Source organism: Anopheles darlingi, chromosome 3 (assembly GCF_943734745.1).
Source record: "Anopheles darlingi chromosome 3, idAnoDarlMG_H_01, whole genome shotgun sequence".
Lineage (NCBI taxonomy): Eukaryota > Metazoa > Arthropoda > Insecta > Diptera > Culicidae > Anopheles > Anopheles darlingi.
In genome coordinates, this window is record NC_064875.1 from 14567200 (window position 1) to 14591466 (window position 24267).

General features: G+C 46.9%; 5 protein-coding genes and 1 non-coding gene across 11 annotated transcripts in view; 2 read left to right on the forward strand and 4 right to left on the reverse strand.

The window, feature by feature from the left end:
* Window positions 1-12877, forward strand: part of LOC125954057 (CD109 antigen-like) — a 31744-nt gene extending 18867 nt beyond the window's left edge. The window contains exons 1-13 of one of the 2 annotated variants that reach the window (XM_049684044.1): window positions 7072-7195; window positions 7301-7493; window positions 7624-8302; window positions 8372-8652; window positions 8728-8819; window positions 8881-9139; window positions 9235-9444; window positions 9558-9606; window positions 9665-10066; window positions 10135-10434; window positions 10503-11761; window positions 11822-11975; window positions 12052-12877. In XM_049684044.1, the coding sequence (XP_049540001.1) occupies window positions 7134-7195; window positions 7301-7493; window positions 7624-8302; window positions 8372-8652; window positions 8728-8819; window positions 8881-9139; window positions 9235-9444; window positions 9558-9606; window positions 9665-10066; window positions 10135-10434; window positions 10503-11761; window positions 11822-11975; window positions 12052-12137 (4026 nt within the window). In that variant the 5' untranslated portion in view covers window positions 7072-7133 and the 3' untranslated portion in view covers window positions 12138-12877. Of the gene's footprint in view, window positions 1-7071; window positions 7196-7300; window positions 7494-7623; window positions 8303-8371; window positions 8653-8727; window positions 8820-8880; window positions 9140-9234; window positions 9445-9557; window positions 9607-9664; window positions 10067-10134; window positions 10435-10502; window positions 11762-11821; window positions 11976-12051 lie in introns of those variants that run through there. The other variant, XM_049684043.1, reaches the window with a different exon arrangement.
* LOC125954060 (CD109 antigen-like) lies at window positions 1051-6191 on the reverse strand. Its single transcript, XM_049684049.1, has 13 exons — window positions 6076-6191; window positions 5805-6000; window positions 5049-5727; window positions 4699-4976; window positions 4532-4623; window positions 4204-4462; window positions 3920-4129; window positions 3804-3852; window positions 3303-3731; window positions 2934-3233; window positions 1599-2860; window positions 1377-1530; window positions 1051-1303 (listed from the first exon to the last, which is right to left on the reverse strand). The coding sequence occupies exons 1-13, from the start codon at window positions 6135-6137 to the stop codon at window positions 1209-1211; spliced, it is 4065 nt and encodes a 1354-aa protein (XP_049540006.1). The 5' UTR covers window positions 6138-6191; the 3' UTR covers window positions 1051-1208.
* A 300-nt stretch (window positions 12878-13177) lies between the features above and the next one.
* LOC125954074 (GDP-fucose protein O-fucosyltransferase 1) lies at window positions 13178-14915 on the reverse strand. The gene is made up of 2 exons (XM_049684069.1): window positions 14642-14915; window positions 13178-14351 (listed from the first exon to the last, which is right to left on the reverse strand). Exons 1-2 carry the CDS (start codon window positions 14751-14753, stop codon window positions 13249-13251), a joined length of 1215 nt encoding a protein of 404 aa, XP_049540026.1. The 5' UTR covers window positions 14754-14915; the 3' UTR covers window positions 13178-13248.
* On the reverse strand, window positions 14441-14512 carry Trnae-uuc (transfer RNA glutamic acid (anticodon UUC)). The gene has a single exon. It is a non-coding gene; the product is annotated as a tRNA-Glu (tRNA).
* Window positions 14916-15344: 429 nt separating the features above from the next.
* LOC125954063 (golgin subfamily A member 2-like) lies at window positions 15345-19445 on the reverse strand. Its single transcript, XM_049684053.1, has 4 exons — window positions 19276-19445; window positions 17435-18955; window positions 17116-17352; window positions 15345-17034 (listed from the first exon to the last, which is right to left on the reverse strand). The coding sequence occupies exons 1-4, from the start codon at window positions 19315-19317 to the stop codon at window positions 15862-15864; spliced, it is 2973 nt and encodes a 990-aa protein (XP_049540010.1). The 5' UTR covers window positions 19318-19445; the 3' UTR covers window positions 15345-15861.
* Window positions 19446-19801: 356 nt separating this feature from the next.
* LOC125954055 (sterol regulatory element-binding protein cleavage-activating protein) overlaps window positions 19802-24267 on the forward strand; it is a 9710-nt gene continuing 5244 nt past the window's right edge. Inside the window, exons 1-5 of one of the 5 annotated variants that reach the window (XM_049684037.1) lie at window positions 19802-20671; window positions 20934-21836; window positions 23286-23636; window positions 23718-23892; window positions 23979-24267. The exon at window positions 23979-24267 is cut by the window's right edge and continues 2636 nt beyond it. In XM_049684037.1, the coding sequence (XP_049539994.1) occupies window positions 21391-21836; window positions 23286-23636; window positions 23718-23892; window positions 23979-24267 (1261 nt within the window). In that variant the 5' untranslated portion in view covers window positions 19802-20671; window positions 20934-21390. The other 4 variants (XM_049684038.1, XM_049684036.1, XM_049684040.1 and 1 more) reach the window with 4 other exon arrangements.

Sequence of the window (24267 nt, forward strand, 5' to 3'; positions counted from 1 at the left end):
GGACTATCGAGCTCAGGTTTTTCTCGTTGGTGCTAGGCCCTCGGAAAGGGGTCCTCGCTTTTGGGATACCATTAGCGTCGCAAAGAATCTGAGTTTTCTAGTCACATTCCCCTTTATTCGCAAATCTACTGCCCTTTTACACCCCGGGTCTGCCGGTGTCCTTCTAGGGAACACACATAATGACTCATTTTTCCAATAACTGAGTTGAGCTCCTCACGTTGCCACCTGGAGTTTAGACCCCGGGGAACAGCACTTATGATAATGTTAATACTTGATATATACTGCCATTCAGTATAAATTCGATATGAATGCCAATTTTTTTTAGCTGATGTGATGAATGATGTAGTAAATGCTTGCAAATAAACTATAGAATTCAACATGAATATGAATGTTCCGTATTTTCATCGATACGGCCGGATATCGGTGTCTGACTCGACGATTGAAAATATCTGGATTTTTCATATTGCGCTTCAATTATCATCATTGTTGTTTGGGGAAAGTGGGGATTTTTTTACCTCCTACTAAACGTGCAATCGAGTACATCCTAAACTGTTAGTAATGTGTGTGCACATTTTAATTTTCTATACATGATTTTTTGATCTTTGATGAAATTTCGAAAATTCGAACTATGCATATTGCCTGCTTAAACCGGTCTGAGCTAAGCCTTCTAGGATAAAATTTTCATCAATTGAATTAATTTGCGCTGGCAACGCTCCCTGGCGGTTAGTATGGCAACTACTGTTCGGTGAATTAGTGGATTTTCAAAAAATCATCAAAAAATAACTGTTTGAGCTAGGACTTAGAAAATTTGGTATTATTAGTTTTTTTGTATGAAAAATCTAAAAAAAATATCAAATCAAAGGTTAACAGAAAGTTACGGAAAATAATTTTTCCATTTTTTGAATAACTTAAGTAATGGGAATGAAATATAGTTTACATCCGATTCTGATACCTACAGAAGATACACACAAAGTTTGGTTCGAATCGGTTCAGCCGTTTCGGAGGAGTTTGGACACAAAAAAATGTGACACGAGATTTTTATATATATAGATGAGCTGTATTTGTATATTTGTCATGATAAAGGTTAAACATTAATCGAACCACTTTTTCTGTTTTTCTTATTTTCCGTTGATGATTTTGCTGTAGATTACAGCTAATCCATTGTCCCCTCATCGAACATCATCGCAATAACATCTCAGAAAATGTGCTCAAAGATTGGCACAGGATGGTGGGCAATCTCCTGGATCGCAGATGTCACACACCTCTTGCTTTATGGCTTCATATATCGTGACCGCGTTGAAGTCTAGGAAAAGAAATACCACGAAACGGTTCAAATGTTAAAACAACACAATGAGATTAGATAGTGTTCTACTTACCCGGATGATAATAATCGTGCACTTTTACATACGCTGGCCTCTTTAATGCCACCTTGAACCGTCTGTGAGCAGTGAGCGTGAAACAGTTCGTCTCGGTACCCATATTGTCATAGTACAGCACAGCAGTCGTAGCTCCGTACAGGATCTCCCTTTTCTAAAATTTCAAATTTGATCTATAGCATTATTTACTGTTCCACAATCGGAGTAGGCTCACACACTCACCCTTATTGGGTTAATTCCGGGTTTTTCAACAATTAGCCCGGTCTCTGTTACGTAACCACTCGGCAGGTTTACCTCAACCAGCGCCATGTTCGAACGTTGATCCGAAAGTTTAGGTATAAAGCTGGTACAAACGTCTAACTTCAAAACAGCGTCTGAGTCTGTGTCGGTTTTGTTGACGGCTAGTTTGAAACTTCGCTCAAAGTTCACCAGGTTCAAGAGGTATTTGTAGGCCAGCTGTATAAACCCAGATCCTTGACCGGCGATGTTCACTGATATCTTTCTTGTTGTGTCTGGTAGATCATCCAACTTGAATTTTCCAATACTATTTGAGTCAAAGCGATACTCCTTTCGCACACCCTCGTGCGTAAGTTGCATATCGTACTCATTCTTAGCGGGATTAATTTTCTGTGACAGCTTTGTTAGTGCTTTCAAACCAACGAACGTATCCTGGGTGCGAGGAAAACTACCCGTTGTGTATCGCTGGTTCACCAGCCAGCGTAAGACTGCGACACCATCAATGTACTTTCCGGCCTCTACGAATGATAGCAGCGCATACGCTGTAGTCTCGATTTCGTGGGCACTCCTCGGCCAGTAGCGCTGGGTACCGTTTGCAGCCTCTTTGGAGAGGCCAATCAGCTTTTCTAGAGCACGGGGTTTCTTGAAATGGTTGTTCAAACACAACGCATAAGTAGCAATAGCTAAGTCGTAGGAATCTGTCATCCATTCGAGGTCATCAGCAATATACTTCAAACCGCGCTCGACAACGGTGCGATGTCTTGTTGCTTGTTTTTCATTCTCGAGAAATGCGATCATTACGTAAGATGTCAATGCCAGTCCTTGCCGTAGTCCACCCTGCATATCTTGGTGGGCGATTGAACCTACTTCGACGTACTTGCCAGTCGATTGTTGCTTAGACGACAACCAATCATAAGCTCTAGATACCTGATGCTCGTCCACGTAGATATACTTTGCAGCAGTTTGCATTGATTTAGCAACAAACGCAGTTAGAAATACACTGCCTCCTGAATGTTGCCAAACACCATAAGAACCATCTGTTTGTCGATAGTTCATTTGGTTTTGGTATCCTGTCTGCAGATAGCCTTTTGCCTTGTTGATCACGGCAGTCTCCTTTGATCCAGTAGCTATCAGATAGTCTAGTACTACGATGTTAGGCACGAATTTGACCATATTTTGCTCTCCACAGCCCGTCGGAACGGCCAGTAGATTTTGCAAGTTACTAATTACATCCGTAAGGATATTCGCTGAAACATTAGAATCATTTGAAATAGTCTTAGATTGGTATTACTTCTACCATAACTATTTATAATCACTTACGAGTGAGAGAAAAGTCTATTGTAACCGATTTGAAATCAAGCTTCCTATTGATATCCAACACCATTTCGTACGTTTGACTGTTCGGTTCGCTGAAAGAGAAGAACTGTGATTTCACATCTGCTATTTCCAAACTTTCTGGCGTCACACGAATAATCTTCTCGATTGCATCATTCTCCCGACCCAGCATGATGGATGCCTTTACACGAACAGTCATGTCACCCAATTTCTTTGCCTTCACCAGGAAGGAAATCGGATAACCTACGTTCGGTGGAACAGAAACAGTTTTCGTGTGGTTTTTGGCTGCAACGAAGCATTGTAAAGTAATTTTTGAAAACAATTAAGCTTCGAATTAGGCTGGAGCTATCTTACCATTTTCTGGTTGGCCAATGAATTCAATTTCATCTCTTACATTGAACATCGTCACATCAGCAATATATTCAGCCCCAAGCGTATTGAACAGTGTAAACTGTAGTACTACCGCTTCATCACGCTTGATCGAATACGGCAGGTTGTCGACGATGTAAAACTGCTGTAAAGTGGTGTAGTGAATCGGCTTCTTAATGATTCCAATGCCATGCACTGGGTCGATAGAGAATCCAGTCAAGTACCACGAAGTTATTGTATCAGGTACTTGCTCAACCAGTGGGAAACGTCCTGAACGAGGCAGGGTAATATTTTTCCATAACCAAGACTCACGGAAGTCGGTTCTGTATCGTATCATTTTTTGCACTAGATCAATTGCGCTATTCGCCTCTCCCTCTCCACCAGCTTCTCCAGTACGAGCAGATTTATCATTTGCTGCAAAATCAAACAATCATTTCGTAAGATTAACAATCACGAGCATAGAAATCAGTGGGCTTCTATACATGCCTGTATCTATTGTCACATCGTCTAGTGTCCGAACAAATAAGCCCATGCTCTGCAAGTGGATTACAATTAATGTTACTATTAGAGTACAAATCATATCTGCATCGTTATTCACTTACATTGATCTTGTCGTGCTCGTTTGGTGGTACGGCGTGAAATTCATCAAAAATCGTCCATATATTTTGGCGCATGATGTCATGGTCTTTGCCATGTTGGAGTAAGCTCTCGTCGTATGACGCCAATGCCACATACGTTTTGGGTAGACCATTGAAGATTAAGCCAATTTGTCCTCCTGGTCTAATTTGGGACTCGTCGATTCTTATGTCAATCTGTCCAAAGAAGAAATGATAACGTTTAGAGAGCGGAAGTGAAAATTGGTTAATCCCACACGATCTCAAATTACTTTGTTCTGAAACTCGTGGAACTCGATGTCAACGTAGTCAAACACAACAATATTGTTGGTTACAGTTGCGACGACTACTTTCGCTTTAGGCATCATCTTTTCCGTTGCCTTCAACGTCAGCGTATATCTGGACAATTTGCCTGGCCGTGCATAACCTGAGTCCACGATATTTCCTTTAGAGACAAAATAATACACAAAAAACTTCAACTGATCGGAACAAGTGATCCTAAATGACATATCATGGCCAAGTCCAACATATCTGCAAACGTAATCAAACGATTAATATGTACAATCCCAATAATAACGTTAAGTTGCGTCAAGCAGCTACCTGTCTTTAAGATCAATTGTAATAAACTTTTCTATATTCTGTTCCATTTTTAGTATAGTGTCTTCAAGTAACTCTTGATCGTCAATCGATGCCTGAGAGAACACAAATATTTAGAGGATATCGTACAAAGAGAAATGAACTTCTGTTAAAGTTATGAAGCAACTCACTGTGATTTGAATCGTTTCTGCAGAAGCAGTGGTACTCAATTGTAGTTTGATAGCTCCTGCATCATCACTCTTGTAGCTTTGTTCTGGGTTTGATAGTCCCAGACCATCGATCCGCACCAGCACAGTAACCCCCTTCGCTGGAGTTCCATCTCGGTGTTCAACCTTCAAAAGGCATTTAAACGGTGAGCCAGGCCGAAACGCAGGGCTCTCTTTTTCCAGCTTTACTTGATATTTGTATTTGTACACCGTAATTAAACGATTCTGTACGACTGTTCGATCTGAAATATGCGAAACGAATTGTATCGTCATTGAACGTCATCGACAAGAACGATAGATTAATAAAACATTACTTGTGTACTGCTCGGAAAAACTAACGTTCACCCTAACATCCTGGCTTTCTCCGTAAAGGATCAATGGGTTGGTAAAGGGGAGGTGAACCTGCAGCATTCCGTTCACATCATATTCCTTTGAAAGTTCCAAATTGTTATCTCCGTCGTAAAGCTGAAGCTTCACTCTACCAATGACAGGCTTGCCGAAGTAGTAGCTGGCCGCTATCGTAAGATTAAGCGCCTGGTGCTCTTCGAGTGGCGTCACGGTTGGTATGACGTCCATCTCGAACGTGGACAGTACGTATTCCTTCACTTCGAACGGCTTCGAAACCAATGGCTTATTATTTGCCTCAACTTTGATGTTGTATGTCCCCAGGAGAGGCGAAGGAGCTATGTCCAATTGCCCTTCAAACACTCCGTTGTACAGTTGTGCATCGGACCATTTGCGTATGTTGTTACCGTTCGAGTCCTGCACGGTCACGGTCACCATCTTAAGGCCTGATGGTGGCTTCAAATCGGGATCCAACACAATCACACGGAACTGAACGCTATCTCCTGGTTTATAGACGGGCTTGCTAAGCTGTATCAATCCGGAGATGGATTTGTCCAAATACTCCAGCTCAACTTCTTCGTTATAGACAAAACCACGTACTCCTTCTATTGTGATTTTGAAATAACCATCACTCGTGATAGGCGGTATCTGCAACCACATAGAATGTGCGAAAAAAGAAAACTTGAAAACTGAACGTAGTTTGCCACGTACCACTTTTGATCTACCTGAAAGACCACATCTTTTCTGGTATTTAGTCGCACATCAATGGTCCTGGTGAGATTAAGCAGCGTTTGACCTTTGTCATCTTCACCTTGCAAGCGCAGCAGTAGATCAGCTTTGTTCAGTTTACCATAGAAATTGCTTACCACCACCGTGTAATCACGATTGGCACGAAGGGACTTCGGTCCAACGATCAATAATCTGAGAAGCAGTAATTCACTTTCAGTTTCTTCCAGATTCACACTGTTATCCTCGCTGCCACAGGCTCATACTTACGCGTGAGTGAAGCCTATTAGTGCCAGCACCACCCAGAAGCTGAAGCCTCCGCGCCACAACATTTTTGCTCGCGAATTGTACTACCGTTGCCACAAGTGGACCAAGCTAGACTATGCCGAGCGTTGCACACTGTCGAGCTCAATGGTTCCATCTTCCTTATCTACAGCCTTGGCCCCGGGGGGAAAATCCCCTTGATAAGAGGCTGAATTTCCCCATGACTTGCTAATGTAGTCCGCGTTCAATTTTATTATGCGTTCGGGATAGTGTAATTCACCTCCAAAACGATTATTTGAATATGGTAATTATAAATCGAATAAGAAGGGAAATTTCAATTCCGGTTTTTCTTTCACAACACTTTCATTCAAATTTCAGTTTCACATATCTTTATTTTCCACTTAATTCAAGATTGTTGTAACGTGGCAAAATATATTAATCACACACATGGCTGCAGAATAAATCAATAGCCTAAAACTGTAAGCATAAACACCAATCAGCCGGCGTTGCAAATTGAATGATCCACGTTTCTAAGCAAGTAGGGAACATTCCTACCGAAGGCCAGAAATTTCATTTTTTATTTGACTTTATTTTTTGAAATCCAAACCTATGTACATCATTATTTCAAATACCGCATATCTGCCTCCTCTTAGTCGGGGATTTTAGGCAAACGCAAGTTCCCAGATAAGAAACGGCCTTTAAAGCATATGCAGTATAAGGTTATCATCAAAGACGGATGGTAAACTGACAGGACCGAAACAGCGAGGCGCACATTAGGCCTCCTCCATCGTCCGGATTGGCACATTTCAGTTGACGAGCAACGGACTTTATCAGCAACATAATCGGAACGCTGCCCATCGTGGCCTGCAAGTATTGAGGATTATGACCTTTGACTCGACTACTTGATAACACCTCCCGCAAGCAATGTTCGTGACGGGAATTCCCCGTTATTATAGGAACCTCGGTATCAACGTTACGCCAATTTGCTCTCCGATCGGCGCCCGGTGCAGTGCCGCAGTGAATGAATCTAGAAGCAGACGTGTTTAGGTTCAGACAAGCAGGAAATGTTGCTGTTACAGTGGCCCACGGCATCAGTACTCCTGTCGATGATAAGTGTATGCCAAGCGTGAGTACTACTTTTGCTTTAACCAGAACAATGGTTAGCGAGTGACGTGGCGCCGAGACAATGTAAATTTTGCTCATCATGCGTTGCTTGCATCCCGAACGATAGTGTGCTGATCGTTGGACCAAACACTTTGCGCCCCAGCAGCAATTACACGGTAGTACTAAACAATATCCACCAAAAACAGGGCAAAGTTGACCTGTTGGTGCGACTAGACGGTCAGGATGGCGCAGGTCGGACGCTGCTTAACCTCACTAAACCAGCATTTCTCCGTCGAGCAAACAAGATGATAACCTTTGAGGTACACTAGCCTGCGACCAACATGCAACGCGTTGCGGCTTGGTTTAATCATTGTTTTTGTTTGTTTGTTTTTTTGTTTTCTGCCATCCCATCCCTACCGTCGTTCGCATTCCCTGTTAACGTATTTGCAGATTCCTGATAATGCTGCTGCTGGTTACTACAAGCTTACCATCAATAGCTTAGGTGGTTTTGTCTATAACGAAGAAGTTGAGCTGGAGTATTTGCCCAAATCCATCTCCGGATTGATACAGCTTAGCAAGCCCGTCTATAAACCAGGAGATAGCGTTCAGTTCCGTGTGATTGTGCTGGATCCCGATCTGAAGCCACCATCAGGGCTTAAAATGGTAATTGTGAGCGTGCAGGACTCGGTCGGTAACAACATACGCAAATGGTCCGATGCACAACTGTACAACGGAGTGTTTGAAGGGCAATTGGACATAGCTCCTTCGCCTCTCCTGGGGACATACAACATCAAAGTTGAGGCAAATAATAAACCATTGGTTTCGAAGCCGTTCGAAGTGAAGGAGTACGTACTGTCCACGTTCAAGATGGACGTCTCACCAACGGTGACGCCACTCGAAGAGCACCAGGCGCTTAATCTTACGATAGCGGCCAACTACTACTTCGGTAAACCTGTCATTGGTACAGTGAAGGTTCAGCTTTATGACGGAGATAACAATTTGGAACTATCAAAGACATATGACGTGAACGGAATGCTGCAGGTTCACCTACCCTTTACCACCGAATTGATCCTTTTTGAAAAACAACAGGACTTCAAGGTGAACGTCTCATTCATCGAGCAATACACAAGTAATGCATCAGTGCGATCATCCGCGAGCGGTGCACAGACAGTTTCATTCCCATTTTCTACCATTCCAGATCGCACGGTTTCCAAGGAACACCACATTACGATGTACAAACACAAATATCAAGTAACGTTAGGGAAGCATCGTCCTGCATTCTATCCCGGGTCAACATTCCAGTACCAATTGAAAATTGAAAACCACGATGGAACTCCAGCGAAAGGAGTTACTGTACATGTGCGAATAGATGGACTGCAACTTGCCATAGGCTCAGAGCAAAGCTACACGAGTGATGATACTGGCACTATCGACCTGCCGTTCGATTCAGCTGCTTTAACGGAACCAGCTGACATCATTGTGAGTTGATGAAGAATTATGACGATTGTGTCTTTGTCACCTCTACTACATTTACCATCTACTACTTTTTTTCAGGTGTCTCTCAATCAACAAGAGGTCCTCCATGAGACAATCGAAAGAATGGAGCAGAGAATGGACACATACATTACGGTTCAATCAAATTCTAGGTAGTATCTTGACACATCATCATTTACACTTAATATAATAACCGTTCGAATGCTTTTCCAGCGATGCTGGCCTGAACCAAAAAATAAAGATCGACGTCACTTGCTCCGATCACATGACGTTTCTAGCATACTACGTCGTTTCTAAACGGAACATCGTCGACGCTGGATTCATTCGCCTCAATAAAGTGCCTAAACATAGGTTCCAGTTGGTAGCTTCGGGAAAAATGGTTCCCAGATCACAAATTATCGTCGTCACAGTTGCTAACAACATGATTGTACACGGCTACGTCAACATCGAATTTGAAGAGTTTTCAAACAACGTAATGAATGCTAGAAGAAGAGCTGTGATTAGGATATATGTAGTCATTCTGTGTTATTATCCTTTACTTTATTTTTACCTATAATGGTTTTGCAGTTTGATCTACGGATGAAGCAAAATGAAGTAAGTCCCGGCAGTCAAATTGAACTGCTTGTTACCGGTCCTCAAAGAGCATATGTGGCACTAGCATCGTACGACCAAAGTTTGCTACAGCATGGCCGAGAGCATGACATCGCACGTGAAGATATTTGGAAGTTCGTTGATAATTTTAATACGATTGAATCGGACGATTATGAAACTTTTCATGTATGTATGCCGGTACATAAAACTATCCATTAGTGTTAAATTGTAAAGGATTTATTCCTGCCATTTTCCATGTCTAATTGTGTCATTTTTAAATTTTATTAACAATTTATAAGAGTATGGGCCTATTCGTTCGCTCCCTGGAGGAATTTAAAGTTGATCGAGGTACGTAGTGCGTAACGTTTCAACCTAAATATCGCTAAATGTTGTATGCATTTTGCAGCACAGGAAAAAACGGGACGACAAGGAGTTTCGGGAAGAGGTTCCACCTTTCCTGTATCTTTTAGAACCAACTTTCTAGAGTCTTGGATGTGGAAGAATATCACTATACCTCGGACAGGAGGAAGTGCTTTGATAGAAAAGGTACCCGATACAACCACTTCCTGGTACTTGACCGGCTTCTCCATTGACCCAGTGCATGGACTTGGAATGATGAAAAAGCCCATCCAATTCACCACCGTGCAGCAGTTTTACATCGTCGACAACCTGCCGTACTCGATCAAGCGTGGCGAAGCGGTAGTATTACAGTTTACACTGTTCAATACGCTCGGAGCTGAGTATTTTGCTGATGTGACACTACACAACATGGCGAACCAAATTGAATTCGTTGGTCAACCAGCGGGAGGTAAGTATAGGATTGCCCTTATTGTGAATGGTCCGTTGATTAACGTTTGCTGCCCGTAATGTCCTCAGAGGCGAGCTACACGAAGACATACACTGTCCCACCAAACGTTGGCATTCCGGTTTCGTTTCTCGTCAAAGCACGGCATCTCGGAGAAATGCTCGTTCGCGTGGAAACTTCAATAATGCAAGGTTTGGAGAGGGATGCCATCGAGAAGATCATCCGTGTGTTACCGGAGAGTCTACCGAAAACCAAGACAACGACGAGATTTTTCTCGCATGAAACATATCTCAATCAATCGTTTCTTATCGATCTGGACATCGATAAGAACGCCGACCCCAATTCAGTAAAAATCGATTTCTTCGTTATCCGTAAGTGTAAACCTAGTGGGTGATTCTAGGGTGTGACCACATTGCTCAAGGTGAATTTTAACTTTCAGCTAATGTACTGTCCAAGGTAGTCAAAAACTTGGGCCATCTTCTCAATAGTCCGGCTGGTAGTGGCGAGCAGAATATGATACATTTCGTGCCCAACGTAATTGTACTCGACTATCTGAAGACGATCGGTTCCAAACATACATCTAACATGCAAAAAGCAACCAGGCTGCTTCTGCGATGCTACCAGAGACAACTACAATTCCGGCAGCCGGATGGATCGTTCGGGGTTTGGAAGGATCAGGGAGGAAGCGTCTTTCTCACAGCATTCGTTGCTAAATCAATGAAACCGGCAGCAAAGTACCTGGATGAGATAGACCAGGAAATGGTGGCAAAGGCCTTCGAGTGGCTATCCACTAAACAGCAGGAGGACGGTTCGTTTATCGAAATAGGTTCGATTTTCTACAGCGACATGCAAAGTGGATCGCGGCAAAACATTGCACTAACAGCGTACGTGCTGATTGCTTTCCTCGAGAAAGGAAATGAAGCATTCGAACGGTTAACGGTCATTGAACGAGGTATGCACTACATAGCAAGCCACATAGAGAACATCACCGATCCGTACGATCTTTCCATCGCAACCTATGCGTTGTGGTTGAACAACCATTCCCACAAAAACACCGCATTGAAAAGACTTATAGAAAAGTCTGTTGAGAGCAACACCAAGCGCTATTGGCCCAGAGACTCAAACCAAATCGAAACCACCGCCTATGCGCTTTTGTCCTTTATCGAGGCCAGAAGGTATGCAGATGGTATCGCCATCATGCGTTGGCTGGTAGACCAGCAATACGCAACCGGTAGCTTTGCGCATACCCAAGATACCTTCATTGGGTTACAGGCGCTGACCAAGTTGGCGGAACAAATATCACCTTCAAGAAACGATTTCTCTATCCAGCTGACTCATGAAAACACCAAAACCAACTTCCGCGTTACCTCAACCGATATTAATAAGCTACATTACAGTGGCATACCGAGCACGGTAAGGCAAGTGGCTTGGGACGTCGGGGGCCTTGGTTTCGGAATAGTGCAGGTGACCTACGAATATCGATTGGATTTAAAGAATTTTAAAAACCGTTTCAATTTGACGGTCGACAAATTGAACTCAACCTCAGACGCTATCTTGAAGTTGCACATTTGCACGAGCTTCTTAGCCAGGAAAACGGATGAACGATCGAGCATGGCACTGGTAGAGGTAACCTTCCCGAGTGGCTACGTAACAGAGGACAGTCTGGTTGTTGAAAGTCCTGGTATCAACCCGATAAAGGTAAGCATCCAAAGTTGGAATAATTTGCACAATACTGACAATGAACACCACATTTTGTAGAAAATCGAGATCCTCTATGGAGCCACGACCGCTGTGCTGTACTACGACAACATGGGCTCCGAGATGAACTGCTTCGCGGTCACTGCTTTCAGGCGCTTCAAGGTGGCTCTTCAAAGACCAGCCTATGTCAAGGTGCACGATTTCTATAAACCGAGTGAGTAACACTAACATGGTCGTTGGACAGAAAACGATTGTTGCCGGTCGTTTATTTTTTTTTTTTGCCCTCATAGATCACAACGCAATTAAAGTGTACGGTGGTAACACACAGGATATTTGTGGGATTTGCGAAGGAGAAGAATGCCCCTTAACATGCTAGACGTGCCACTGGTGCTGGCAGACGGTGAAAGCAGACTAGTTTATACTGATGCGAAAGAAATCGTGAGTGTTCTAACCCTTGTGGGATTGGCATACAAGCGTTTAGTTCATCTGAAAAACACCGTATCTAAGATACAAGATACATATTAAAAGACAAAAACGCAGAGTGCAGCGTATCGCCGTTGGATTCTTAATACCTTATTAGTCTATATGATCCAACAAATCATTGAATTGATTCATGAGTTTTTTTGGTAAGGAAATTCAAGCAGTTAAAAGGAGCAACCGCCATAAAACCGAATGGCAGAAGTGAACGATAGAAGTTTGACTATTTGAGTGCGACTGTGCCACTTCACTGCCGATTCATTTAAATTGCTCCTTTTAATTGTCTTATTCAGTCTTTCATTACTTCTCATCTTAAAAAGCAATTAAAAAGTTCAGACCATCAATTCATGCTCAAGGAATATTGCACTCTGTCTCCTTCGATGCATTCAACACAGATTGAAAGATTCTTGTTCTCGGTTCGGTTGCATATTTGGGACTTCAACCTGCGCAAAAGCGAGGCACTGAGATTGAAAAACTTCCAAACTCCCATACATTGTCGTATACTAAACTGGGATAGCATTTCGCATCGACGACACCAAAAGCAAGTTTAATCCATTGACTATCGGATCGCTGCCTCACAGGAGCAACTTCTTTCGCTATCGTTTCGAAGGCCTTCCCCGAAACATGATATACTTGTTTGCTGTAAAATTGTGTAAAAGCAATAATAAAGTTCTTCAGCAGCGCACTGGTACCAGTAATATTTACCGAGAATTTTTCCTCGTTCACGAAAAGCGGGTGAAATTTAAGGATAACTTAAAGCGGACTTGTGTAAGTTGGTCCATCGTGGGCCATAACCCAGCGAACAGGGCTAGAGCCGCCATAAAAAACTAGCCAACAGAAAAGCCGACATCTTGGTATCGTTATCAAGCAGATGGTCATCATATCGCTCCCGTTTGGACATTCCCAAATGTGTGTATATTATCAGTAGATTTTCAGTATTCTTTATTCAGTTCCGAATTTCGGTGAGATTATTTTACCCATGAAAGGCGAGGGAGAGTAGTTTTGCGCGATTACAACTCCTCGTGCTGGCCTGCACTGTCGGGTATTTTCGGTTTAGAAGTGGGCTTTTCGGTCGGGAAAGCCCAAAACGAAGAGGGAAATCCCTTGGAATCACGTTCACGCTTCACGAACGCGGTGTACGATGAGATACAGTTACCGATAAAGTGGTTCGCCCGCCCAAGGATGGCTAGATCGAGATGCGGATCGGTATCGGGATGCCGCACTACGGTTACCTCCATCCGGCGCAGCGCTTCGTTCAGCTCCGTCACCATGTGATTGCTGTCAGAAGCCACAAATACGGCCCGAATTGGATTGTCCGGTGCCGTTTCACGGTGCAGCTTGATGCGGCGCTTCAGCTGGCGGACGATCGTGTCCTTCGATGGCATACACATTTCCGCCGTCAGCTGGCCGTGCTCGTTCCGATAGCCGAGGCACTGGGGTGAAGAGAAGAGGTTCGAGCTATCGCGCACGTGCTCGCAAGCCCGCACCCAATCAATGCCATTCCGCAGATGGATACCGATGAACGCACCCCGGGGAAGGCTGTCACGGATGAACTGTCGTGCCGCGCTGTCCCATCGTTCCGACCATTGGAGGAAACGGTGTAGCTTGAGATTTTCCCGTTGTACCGGAAACGTTGCCGGGGCTCCAGTGAAAGCGAGGACAGGCCACTTGGCACCAGGGTAACGCTCGTTCCACCGTTCCGCCATTCGGTCACCGTGGTACACGTCGTAGTTGAGCTTCGGTCCATAAAACTCGGACCCTGCGAAATCAACCGCAAACGTGTCCCAGAAGGAACCGAACGGGTTCCCACTCTTCGCATTACACCCATGACCGGTACTACCATCGAGTCCCATCCGTTCCGTGTAACAGAATGCGATGCGTTCCTGCGGTGGCCACAGGGTGGGTGCTAGGTTGACCATGAAACTTTCCATGGTGATCACACGATGAAATGCTTCGAGAGGTTCCACCTTAAAGTACGTATCAAACGGCACCTGTACCGAGCGTGGTTCCGATTTACGGTATTCGACCCAGGGCGGCAGGACGAGCGTACGGTTCAGGCCTTTTGCAAACCCGAGCGAGCCGAGGAAGTGGTCCGCTTGATTACCAAAACGTCCTGCAAGATAAGTCAAAAGAAATGCATGTGAGGATGTTAGACTAAACGATTACGAAAAAAAATAGTTACAATAAAAAAAGGAGACCTTGTTCCCATACCGGGAATCGAACCCGGGCCTTCTGGGTGAAAGCCAGATATCCTAGCCACTAGACCATATGGGATTGGTCAACTTGTTTACAGTAAACTATTTTAAACCTAAATATTTAGTTTTAACCAATTTTCCTCCACCGTTTTTCACAAAGTCCCTATGACCAAGCCAACAATTCCAAAACCGTATCTAATTTACGTACCCATACAGGGACAGTACATGATGTAGCCATTCTCATCCACCGTGATTTGCTCGCCGCCGCTGATGATGTTGACAAAAACAATCAAGTTAAGCGCTTGCAGAAATCGAAACATCACCGTTTCCCGGAACGAACGACTGTTGTTTTCGGATAAATCAAAGATTTCACGAAACCCTTCACACGGAACGAAAAACACACGGAAAAACTGATAAACTAGCTTGATTCCGGCGAATTAATATCTCTCTCTGCGATCCGTCGACTTGTTTATCTTCGCGTTTCCCGGGAGCCGGCTCATCACAGTGAGAAAAAAGGACCGTTTGTGAGATACACTACAGTGCTGCCAGCGAGGAGATTTGTGACTGCTTGTTTTTCTCTCGCTCCCTCTTTCGTACGAGAGCGAGAGGGCCGACATTTTTTCAATATTAACCCTTGGAAACCAGGAATCACCACTTCGGGCATCTTCGGGAAAAGTAACCAGAGCCGAAGTGAACCCTCACACTCCCTCGTTCACAAACTTCCCAAAAACGCGGTGCGCGCTTTTGCGCGTGCTTTTTTCAAATTTCCACATTTTCCAAGACCGTTACCGAACGGATCGGACGTAAATTTTGAACTCTGAATCTTTATACTATTTGGAACACCAAATTAAGCTAAAATAACTAAAAGGATGGCCGCAGCAGCCTATGATGATCCTGGCTGAGCCCTGTCTTGGCAGTGGACACGGTGGAACCTGCGCCTTCAGATCCATCTGTCTGTACACACCCCCGGAACTGGCCTTCTTCGGTTCTCCGTCCTTCTCTAGCGAACCGTACGGCACGGCCCCATTCTCATAGTTCCGATTCTCATCCACCTTCGTCACGTTCTCGTACTCTCCTCCACCAGCCACTTCCAGCTGCAGCACGTTGTTGCCGTTTATTTTGTCCATATTTTTTGTTTTCACCATTAATTATTCTTACTCATTTTATTTATCCAATAACGGTGCTAGGCATGTGTCGTTGACTTTATCCTTATTGACAATACACGGTTACCGTCCGCTAGGGTGGAGCCGGCCGACCGGCAGACCGACCGACCAAAGGAATGAATAGAAGAGAATATGGGAAGGAACGCAGTTGAAACAGAAACCGGTCAATAATATATATATATATATATGCACATATATAAGCACTTGTAGACATAAACGAGCCAATAGGACAGGAGGCAGAGGGCGGCACAATCGGCTATCGAGCTTACACTGTTTCTAGCCGACCGGAGCAACAGGAGCAATGCTGTACCCCACTACCGTACGGTATGTTAGCCTCTTTAATGTCGGTCAGCAGGGATAGGATCCGACCAGCAGTTTCGGTTGCTTTAATCTGAACCTTCGGCAGCGCATCGTTCGTCTCTCCATTCGCGATCGCTTCAATGACCGGTGTTGGAGGATGCTCGGATCCGGAATGGGCAGCGCTGGTAGTCGAGATCGGTCGATCATCGACACCGGGGTCGGAAAGGTGCCTGTGATCATGGTGATGGTGATGGTGATGGTCAGCACCGGCATCAACGCCGTTGCCTTGCTGCTCGTGCACTAAACGATGGACGAGATAGTTAAGCTCCTTGAGCTTTAGTTTCATCATTTCACGATCATCTGCCAGCTGCTGCAGCTGCAAATCGCGCTCCATATCCTTCTGCTTCAGCATACGACGCTGCTGTTGATAGAGGGTGATGTACTCGCCAATCGTTTCCGTTTCTCCCTGCAACTGCATCACAAGATGCTCGAGTCGTTGCCGTTCCTCCGTCAGTTCCGCAACCTCCATCATCGTTCGCTTGAAGCGTGCCTGCAGCTTTTCCATCGCCTCCTGCGTCGGGATGCTACTGACGATCGATGATCGCCGTTCACCACCTGGCCGTTCGCTCTCCGCTACCGTATCACTGCCTACAGCCGCGCGATCCTGCTGGAAACGGTTCAGTGCACGCAGCAACTCCTCTTTTTCCTGCCGCAACGTTTCGATCTCACGCCGCTCGGCATCTCGATCTTCCGTCACCGCCGCCGCCGGTGCATCTCCGGACTCGACGCCATTCATTTTAGCGTGCTGCATGTCGGATGAAGGCGAGGTACTGCGTAACTGACGCTCTAGCTCTTCAACTGTTTGACGTTGTGTTTCCAGCTCACGTTGCAGCGTAGCCGCATCGTTCGAACGCGATTCGTAGTACCTTAGTCGATCGATCTCCTGACTCTGTTGCAGCACCTGCTTAGTTAACTCGGTGTTCTCGTGTGCCAACCGGATCATCTCTTCGTCCTTGTAGTGCAGCTGTTCGCGGATGGTCGCTAGCTCCGTCTCGAGATGGCCATAGTTGGCCTTCATTTCCTTACCGAGATGCAGCTCGGTCTGCAGCTGATCGGTTAGATTTAGCTTATCATTGCTCTGCGAAGAAAGTGCGGCCGGTAAAAACACCGATCAACCTACCCTCTATCACGATCTGATTCGATCCAATACTATACTTACAATCTGTACAAATGCACGCTGCATCTCCTCCAGCTGCTCCTTCAGCTCACGGTTCTGCGTAACGGCTCGCGAAGCGCCCACCTTTCCGCTTTCTATCTCCGCCAGAAGCTTCGCCACGTCCGGCTTATCGAGTTGCAATCGCTCGACAGTTAGCTGTAGTAACGTTATCTGCTCCTTCGACTGCTTCAGCAGAGTTTCGCAGCTACTTCGCTCCTCATCCTTTGCTTTCACTGCAGCCTAAAACACGGGTTCATATTGGATCATATTAGAGTCACATAACGCACATCACCCGTGGATGGCACGGTTTAAACGGATTTACCTTCAACGCATCACACTCCCGTTCCAGCTCGTCGTAGCGCTTTTGAAGCGCTGCGAGCTTCTGCTTGTACGCCGCATCCTCATGCGGTTGCTGCTCCTGAGCCTGTGCGTCCGACGTGTCTCGAGCCGCTTGTGTCAGTGTTTGCTGACGCTGCAACTGTTGCTGTATTTGGCGTTCAAGCTCGTTCGCGAATCTTACGGCCGCTTCCTCACTCTTGGCTAACTTGTTGTTTTCATTCGTCAGCTCCACGATCTTCTCCGCAAGGTTAGCTATCTCCTTGTTCAGGTGCAGCACGTAGCTCTGGTACTGTTGGTTGCTCTGGTCACGCTCGACACCGATCTGCTTCACCATTTCCTGTAAATCCTTCAGCTGTTGCGCCTTGATCATGTTCTGTTGCGTAAGCGATTCGATCTTTGCATTGCTGTCCTCGTGGCCCTCCCCGTCAGTGCCGCTTAGCTGATCGATCCGTATCCGGGCCAGTGCAAGATCCGACCGTGTCTGTTCGAGTGCTAGCTGTGCCCCTTGGTATTCCTCGTTGCGAACGTTCAGCTTCTGCCGCAGTTCGGCTAGGTCTTCCTGCAGATCGTCGTGCAGCTTGCGGAATCGTTCCGCCTCCCGCTGATATTCGGCCACCTGAGTACCGATGGTTTCCTCTAGCCGCTCATACCGTTGTCCCTCACTGCGCACTTCCTCCAGCTGGCGGGATAACTGTTTTACCGTGGACTCACTAGCCACCAGTCGACTGTGCAACTCCTCGTAGGCTACCGTCCGTTCCTTCACCAACGATTGGCATTTGGCCAGCGAAGAGGTCAGTTCCGCCTTTTCACCAACCAACACGCCAACCGCCTGAATTTGAAGCTGCAACTGTTCCTGCAGCGGTCCCAGCTCCATCGTCACCCGTGTGCTGTTCTCTACCCGCAACCGCTCGATCTCGATCTGCAGCTCGTCGACTAACGACTGGTTGTTGCGCAGCCGCAGTCGCAGCTCATCGTTTTCCAGCCTTTGCGCATTCAGCTGCCGTCCGAGATCTGCCTTCTCCGATTCCAGCTCAAGGATCGTGTTCTGCGGCCCAAGGTCGGCGTTCGCGTTCGCTATCAAGTTGCCGATTTCATCGGAAATTTTGCTAATGCTGTAGACGCTCGCATCGACCGGAACCGCGGCTGGTTCCCGCACAGCCACCGATCCGGTCGCTATTGGTGCAATCTGTGGTTCGGCGGCACCGAACAGTTCGCAAACACCGGTCGTCGACGACACCTGGTTGCCAAAGGGGTACTCGGCTGGTCCATCGCTGCTGGTGGTGGCCGCAAAATAGTGCGAAAGGTTTGTCGTGGTTGCATCGTTCGCGGGTGTACGGTACGGATTATCGGTTTCTGGTCGCTGACTCGGTGGCGGTAAGTAAGCGGCCACTTCGTTCGTTGTGGACGAGGTGGCCGATGACCGGTCGGGGGGAGTGGGTTCTTCTTCCGTCTGGTTGCTCTCCGTCTCCGTTCGATCCTTTTGCCTCGCTTGGTACTCCTTCAGCTGTAACAAGGGGAACGAGCAAATCACAGAATATCAGTCACCGATGATGATGATGGCGGGAGAGAGGCGGTGACGTGTCACGTTTGTTTTGTTCCGTTCCGTTGTCACATTTCACACCCTCCCCGCACGAAACGGGGGGTGGTCACAGAACAAAACGCATCACCAGACAGGGCCCGTAGAACTATTCGATTGGCGGGCCGGAATGCAGGGAAACGGATTCGCTTCATGCAAAACCCCCCACCGGTCCCAGAACCGGCGGTGAAGGGTTGAAAATCCTGCAAAAATCATCCTCGGCGGTCGACTTTGTTGTGGCTGTTTACCTTTTTCCTTGCAGCAGCAATCTTCTCGGCCTTGTCTCCCATTTTCGAGTTTTGTCCACACCTTGGAGTAAAAATGGTCAACTCCTTCGCAAGCTACTGAATGCGGGCTTGCTCGGTAATTTTACGTTTTGCGACTCCCAAAATTTTTATGTTTTCGTCGCCGTATTTTGCTGAGCTGACCAAGGTATTTAAATGGAGAGGTCGCGTCATGTAGAACAACCGCCCCCGCGGAGTGGAAGTGAGAATTTGACAGTTGAGTGCACTGCACTGGGGACGCGATTTTCGAAGCTGCTTTTGCGGATCCGTGGTTTTTTTAGAAATGCGGCACAAAATTTAAAGTTTATTCAAGTATTCTCACTGTTCTATTCTTTAAAAACCTTTTCCGTGTCAACTAATGCACGCTACTTGGGTAATGCACGTAAGCGTCAAAAGAATCCAATATGGCGACCTGTCAAGGTGACACCTCCCCTCCTTTTAGACACCTTGGTCAGCTCAGCAAAATACGGCGACAAAAACATAAAAATTTTGGAGTCGCAAAACGCGGATCGTACCGCGTGCCGCAATTGGATAACTAAAATCGCGCTTCGCCTTACGCCGTGACCAAAGAATGCACTGAACTGTCCCTGGCTGGTGCACCGCAAGACCCGGGAACCGTGTGCCGTGCGTGAATCACCTTTTCTGTGGCCAAATCTGTGAGTTTTGTGCAGTGCATTGATTGTTGTTTTTCTTCGGTCGCGATCACCCTCCACGGTATCGGTCAGTGAACGCAACACGAGCCCGGGAGCGGTGACCGGAGGCTGTAAGCGGAAGGCCCCGTTCGCCTAATTATGCCCCTCCGCATTATCGACATAACACACGGCAGGCGGAGCGCGAGCGAGCTGAGGCCGATCACGATACGGAGCTGCGGCGTGCAATCGTAGTAGACGGGAATGCTTTGGGAGCCACACATGGATGGCTGATGATCTGGTAGAGGAAAAGCGTACTCAATCTGGTAGCGGTAGGACGCGACAGGAGCTGCTCAAACAGATGTGCGATGATGTGGGCACAAAATTATGTAATTTCGTAACCATCCACCTGCATCACCAACCAGCTCGCGATCCAGCCTGTTCCTCCGTCATCTTTCGCGGACAACACCAGCACACTCTGTAGGCCAACTCCGGCCCGGGTGCAGATAGTAGGGAAGGAAGCGTGGAAAGCCTGTGCATCGGTGCATAAGTGGAGCGGACTGATTACGCATTGTACGCACCGTTGCCAGCATAGCAGCGTATCGCGTGTGCCCGCCAATGCAGAAGAGCGTTAGCGCTGAGATGTCCGGAAAGGGGGAAGGGCTGTGGTTGCTTTTTTTTTGCAGTTCGACCGGGAAACCATAACAAACTTTGTGCTCGCCGTTGCGGAGGTGTGTCTGGGCGTTTTCGCGGCGCAATCCCTATCGAATGATACGCAAATCAATCTAGAGCGCGCGAGCACAACCGGCTAATGGAATTGCAGTCACCATTGTATTCCAATCACGGATTTACTGGACTGCCGGGTGTAAAGTGTCGTCGTCTGTGCTCGTATCTGTGCGGTGGCCCAAGCTTCCGCCATCCAGTAGTTTCCGGTGAAGGGAACGGCCCTCGACCCCTTATCATCATCGTGCTCTCGCTTTTTTCTAATTTCAGCAACAATCCTGACCGTGTCTTGGAGGTGATGAACCTGCTGGAAACCAATCGTGCGCTCCGAGGGTCCTCGTGAAGCATTTGCATGTTTCGTGTTTTTGTTTTGAGTGCGATAGTAGTGAGCATGGGGCCAAGATAATGCGGCCAAAACAAGTGCCCTGGTACGGCAATACCTTATCCACCGAAATGGTGCCTGAAGCGGTTCGGCCAGGAACGATCCTGCAGCAAATCGGATGTTTACCGCCGGCCGTGGTCGAATGGTGTGAAATGCAATGCTCGAGCAACTCGTTCAGTGTTCCTTGTGTTTATTTTTAGAAAAAGAACCCTAATAAAGGGAACCCTAGTGGCTGGCCATTATTCCGAGAAACATTTGGAGAGGAAACCGCTGTGTTAAACTCGATAAAAGCAGAGCGCCTATAGAGAGGTAGTGGAAGGACGTGTTGTTGGAGGCGGTGCGGCCATGACGGCCTCCTCCAGTGTGGAATCGCTATATCCTGTCGCAGGCTCGTCCGGTGTAACCGGCGAACGCGTGTGGAGCAACGGAACTGCTCAACGTGTGGTGTCCAGGCCCCAAGGGGTAACATCACAGCATCATCAACCGTCCCATCAGTCGTCACAGCAACCGGGGGCAACCGGTGGGCAATTGCCACAACCCAGCTCAACCATGCCGACCGGACCGATTACTGCCCGGAAGCCTCCACTGGCACAGGCTGCTGCGTCCGGTGTCGGTACTTCTGCGTATCGCGGACTGTCCGCTGTCGGCAAGGAAAGAACCGAGCGTAAAGGATCACAGCCGACGACGCTTCCTTCGCGCGTCTCGCAGCTCTACTACAAGCACGGTCTGTTCCTATCCAGCTATCCGACAACCACCACCAGCATTGCACTTGCCATCATCATCTTCTGTTGGTAAGTTCATTGGTTCTTCGTTGTGTTTAAGGCGAAGCTGAAAAATAGCATCGAAGAGCTCCCTGAAATTTATCGGGCTTACTATTGGGGAGCGCGGAGATGCAACATATACCATCGATTGCATCATGTGGTATCATTCGCCAAGCCATTTGTTCGTTCATTACGTAGAATGGCGCCCTGCCCACAAGCGAATGATTCTTATCCCTCCGAAATGCATTGCTCCCAATCTGCGGTCGCGCTCACCGGGAACACCTTTCCAGCCTTATCAGCCCGTTGTTTGCTGTTTGTTTCTGCACGCCATGTGCTCTACGCCCGTGAGCAGCTCGCTCACGTCATATCATGACCACAAATACACGGACACGGAGCGTTGTGGTGTCTCCCTTGTGATTGACACCACGCATCGGTCAGGATGCAAATAGATGTTGGCTAACCGTGGGCAACATTGCACTATGCAAATTTGCATTTTGCCCCTTTCCTTTCCGGGAACTAGTGGTCGCTCACAAGCGTCAATCAATATCCAGCTGTCGGGTAGGAATGCATACGTCCGACAGTGGCAGTCGTCGACAGGGGTTTGTCATCTTCCGGATGGTGCCCAGGTGAAAGCCAATTTGAATACTGGCTGGCCAGCTGGCTGCTGATGGTCTTAGCGGTAGGGAATTATGATTGAATTACGTTTAGAATTTGTTTCTGTTCTCTCTTATCAGCACGTAGCGGGAGTATTGCTCAGATTCAATCCAGAGGAAACTGATCTGTCTTACTTGTTGTGTAGATCTGTGCTCGCTCACTCCGGCATGTTCCAGGGCCACGCTTTGCCATCAAATCAAATCTCCTGCAAACCGGTTTGCCCTGGATGAACCTGATAACGGGTGGCCTGTGTATGGGTGACTCGCACAACGCACGCCAAATCTCTGCCAAATGAATCACTCACGAACGTGAACCCGTACGACCGGGTTAGCTGCCCACCAAAATGCTTTAAGATGTTGAACTGACGGCATCGCTTTTTAATGCAGAAATGTTTACCTGCCGTGACGTCATTTGTTTATCGAGGATAAGGTTTGTGACCATGACCATGTACCGCCGTAAGAGTCCGTAGCACGATTAGTGTCGCACGAACCAAAGAACAGTCGTTTCCCTATCAGCCGGCAAGATAAAGTTTATCTTCCTCATTGTTCATACCCGGCAGCGTGTCTTCCCTAAAAATAAGCAGCATCGTCAATTTGCAAACTACCAAGCTGTACCAAGCTTGAGGCTTGGTTAGTTTTTTTTGATAAAGCAAAATTGCTTCCATGCATCGATCCGATCGATCCATTTTTGAACATCTTGGTATACGAAAACGTACCGAGATATTGGCGGTTTAATATGCTATCAATGTAAAAATAAGATAATCTAATGCAGCTACAAACTTGACATTAACACCGGGTGGCCATCATCATCTTTTTATTTTCCCAGCTACCCGCTATTGAACATACCCCTTCCGGGGACGATACCGACGAAGGTGATATTCCCGCACACGGAGAGCATTAGCGAGAATCTGCATCTCAGCAGCGCGAACCTATCGAGTGAGTTCTACAACCCGTTCAGTCCGTTCACGGGTAGCAACATGTTCAACATCTACAACATCAGCCTGGAGACACCGTTCCCGTGGGCACGCATAGAGCCGCTCCTGTACGTGCAGCAGATCATCCTGCGGTCAAGCGTGGTTCCGTGGGAGGCCGATTTGCTGCTAACCGACGCCTTCCGGGGTCCACTCTACGAAGTGTTCAAGCTGGTGGAAATGATTCGCAACCACGAGGATGTCAAGTAAGCGTCAAAGTGATGGGAGTCTGTGTACCGAATCGATAACTAATCTGTTTGTTTCTGTTACATATGACCCTATTGCAGTAAAATCACCCTGAGCCACCTGTGCCTGCACGTGGAAAACGTGAAACGATCTTCGCAGCAAACACTGTTCCCGGAGTACAACTGTCTACTATTGTCACCCGCCAACCTGTGGCAGCAAAACCTGCAAGCGTTCAACAAGGACAGCAATCTGCTCAATTCGATCTTTGTTAATCATGTAAGTCATGGCGCTTAGGTGAACGCTTGTGTTCCATTCGATTCATTGTGTGCGCTCCTTTTTCTTCTGTTTATTCTTGCGATTAGAATCTGCAAAAGTCCAAAGTGTCGACCGCCGAAATGCTGTTTGGGATCTCATTGTGTGACACCGGCGTTAAGCGGTACCCGATGCGTGTGCGTCCCCGGGTTATCCAGTACGCGGTGACGCTTATTCTGCGAGAGAACAATCCGTCGTACATCCAGTCACTCAAACAGAAGCTTATTCGTGCCTATCCGTTACACCAGAAGGAGATCGATGGTTCACTGCCAGTGGAGGATGCGGCAAAACTGGCTGAACAGTCGGAAGCAGGTTCGCCGTCTCCATCGGCGTCGACAT